This window comes from Nannospalax galili, unplaced genomic scaffold (genome assembly GCF_000622305.1).
Source record: "Nannospalax galili isolate Female #2095 unplaced genomic scaffold, S.galili_v1.0 scaffold149, whole genome shotgun sequence".
NCBI lineage: Eukaryota > Metazoa > Chordata > Mammalia > Rodentia > Spalacidae > Nannospalax > Nannospalax galili.
The window spans coordinates 809298-810061 of NW_008359763.1; the positions used below are offsets into that span (position 1 = coordinate 809298).

Genomic DNA, 764 nt, shown 5'->3' on the forward strand with positions numbered 1-764 from the left:
CGTCCCTCTCCCTTCCCCGTCCCCATCTCCTCCCCCTCCCTCCATCCTTCCCTCCCGTCTTCCCCTCAATCCTTCCCCTCCTCCTCCCCTCTCTCCCTCCCCCACCTCGAGCTCCTGGCTCTCGCACTGGTCCAGCAGCTTCCTGAAACTGAAGGCGCTGTCCGCCATCACCGCCACTGGCATCTTCCCGGCCAGTCTCGCCGCCGCACCTTCCAGACCGCGGGACCACAACCCCCTCCCTCCATCCTTCCCTCCCGTCTTCCCCTCAATCCTTCCCCTCCTCCTCCCCTCTCTCCCTCCCCCACCTCGAGCTCCTGGCTCTCGCACTGGTCCAGCAGCTTCCTGAAACTGAAGGCGCTGTCCGCCATCACCGCCACTGGCATCTTCCCGGCCAGTCTCGCCGCCGCACCTTCCAGACCGCGGGACCACAAACTGTCCCTTGGAGCGGCGCGTCCGAGATGACGTAGGGCTGGCGGTGCCACCCAATGCGCATGCGCGAGCGCCGGTGCTTCCTGGGGCCGGGGTGCGCTCTGGGCCGGCCTCTCGGTGCTCTGGAGGACCGGCCTGGAGGGAGACGCTTCGGCCCTGCGGACCTGGGCACCGGACCTAGGCGGCCGCGCATCCTCAGTGCGCAAAGTTGCGGCTGCGCGGGAGGCTCCTTTTTGCTGCCCGGCGTTTGGGGAGCAGCGACCGGATTGCACTGGTCCAAGCGGTGCTAGGCGGCCGCATAGGGAACAGCTTAGCAAATGGACTGCACTTGGCCG

General features: G+C 67.7%; 1 protein-coding gene across 2 annotated transcripts in view; it reads right to left on the reverse strand.

Moving 5' to 3' along the window:
- The window catches only part of Cops8 (COP9 signalosome subunit 8), a 9077-nt gene extending 8619 nt beyond the window's left edge, over positions 1-458 (reverse strand). The window contains exons 1-2 of one of the 2 annotated variants that reach the window (XM_008823660.2): positions 427-458; positions 106-226 (exon numbers count right to left, since the gene is read on the reverse strand). In XM_008823660.2, the coding sequence (XP_008821882.1) occupies positions 106-183 (78 nt within the window). In that variant the 5' untranslated portion in view covers positions 184-226; positions 427-458. Of the gene's footprint in view, positions 1-105; positions 227-305 lie in introns of both variants that reach the window. The other variant, XM_008823661.2, reaches the window with a different exon arrangement.
- Between the last annotated feature and the right edge of the window lie 306 nt (positions 459-764).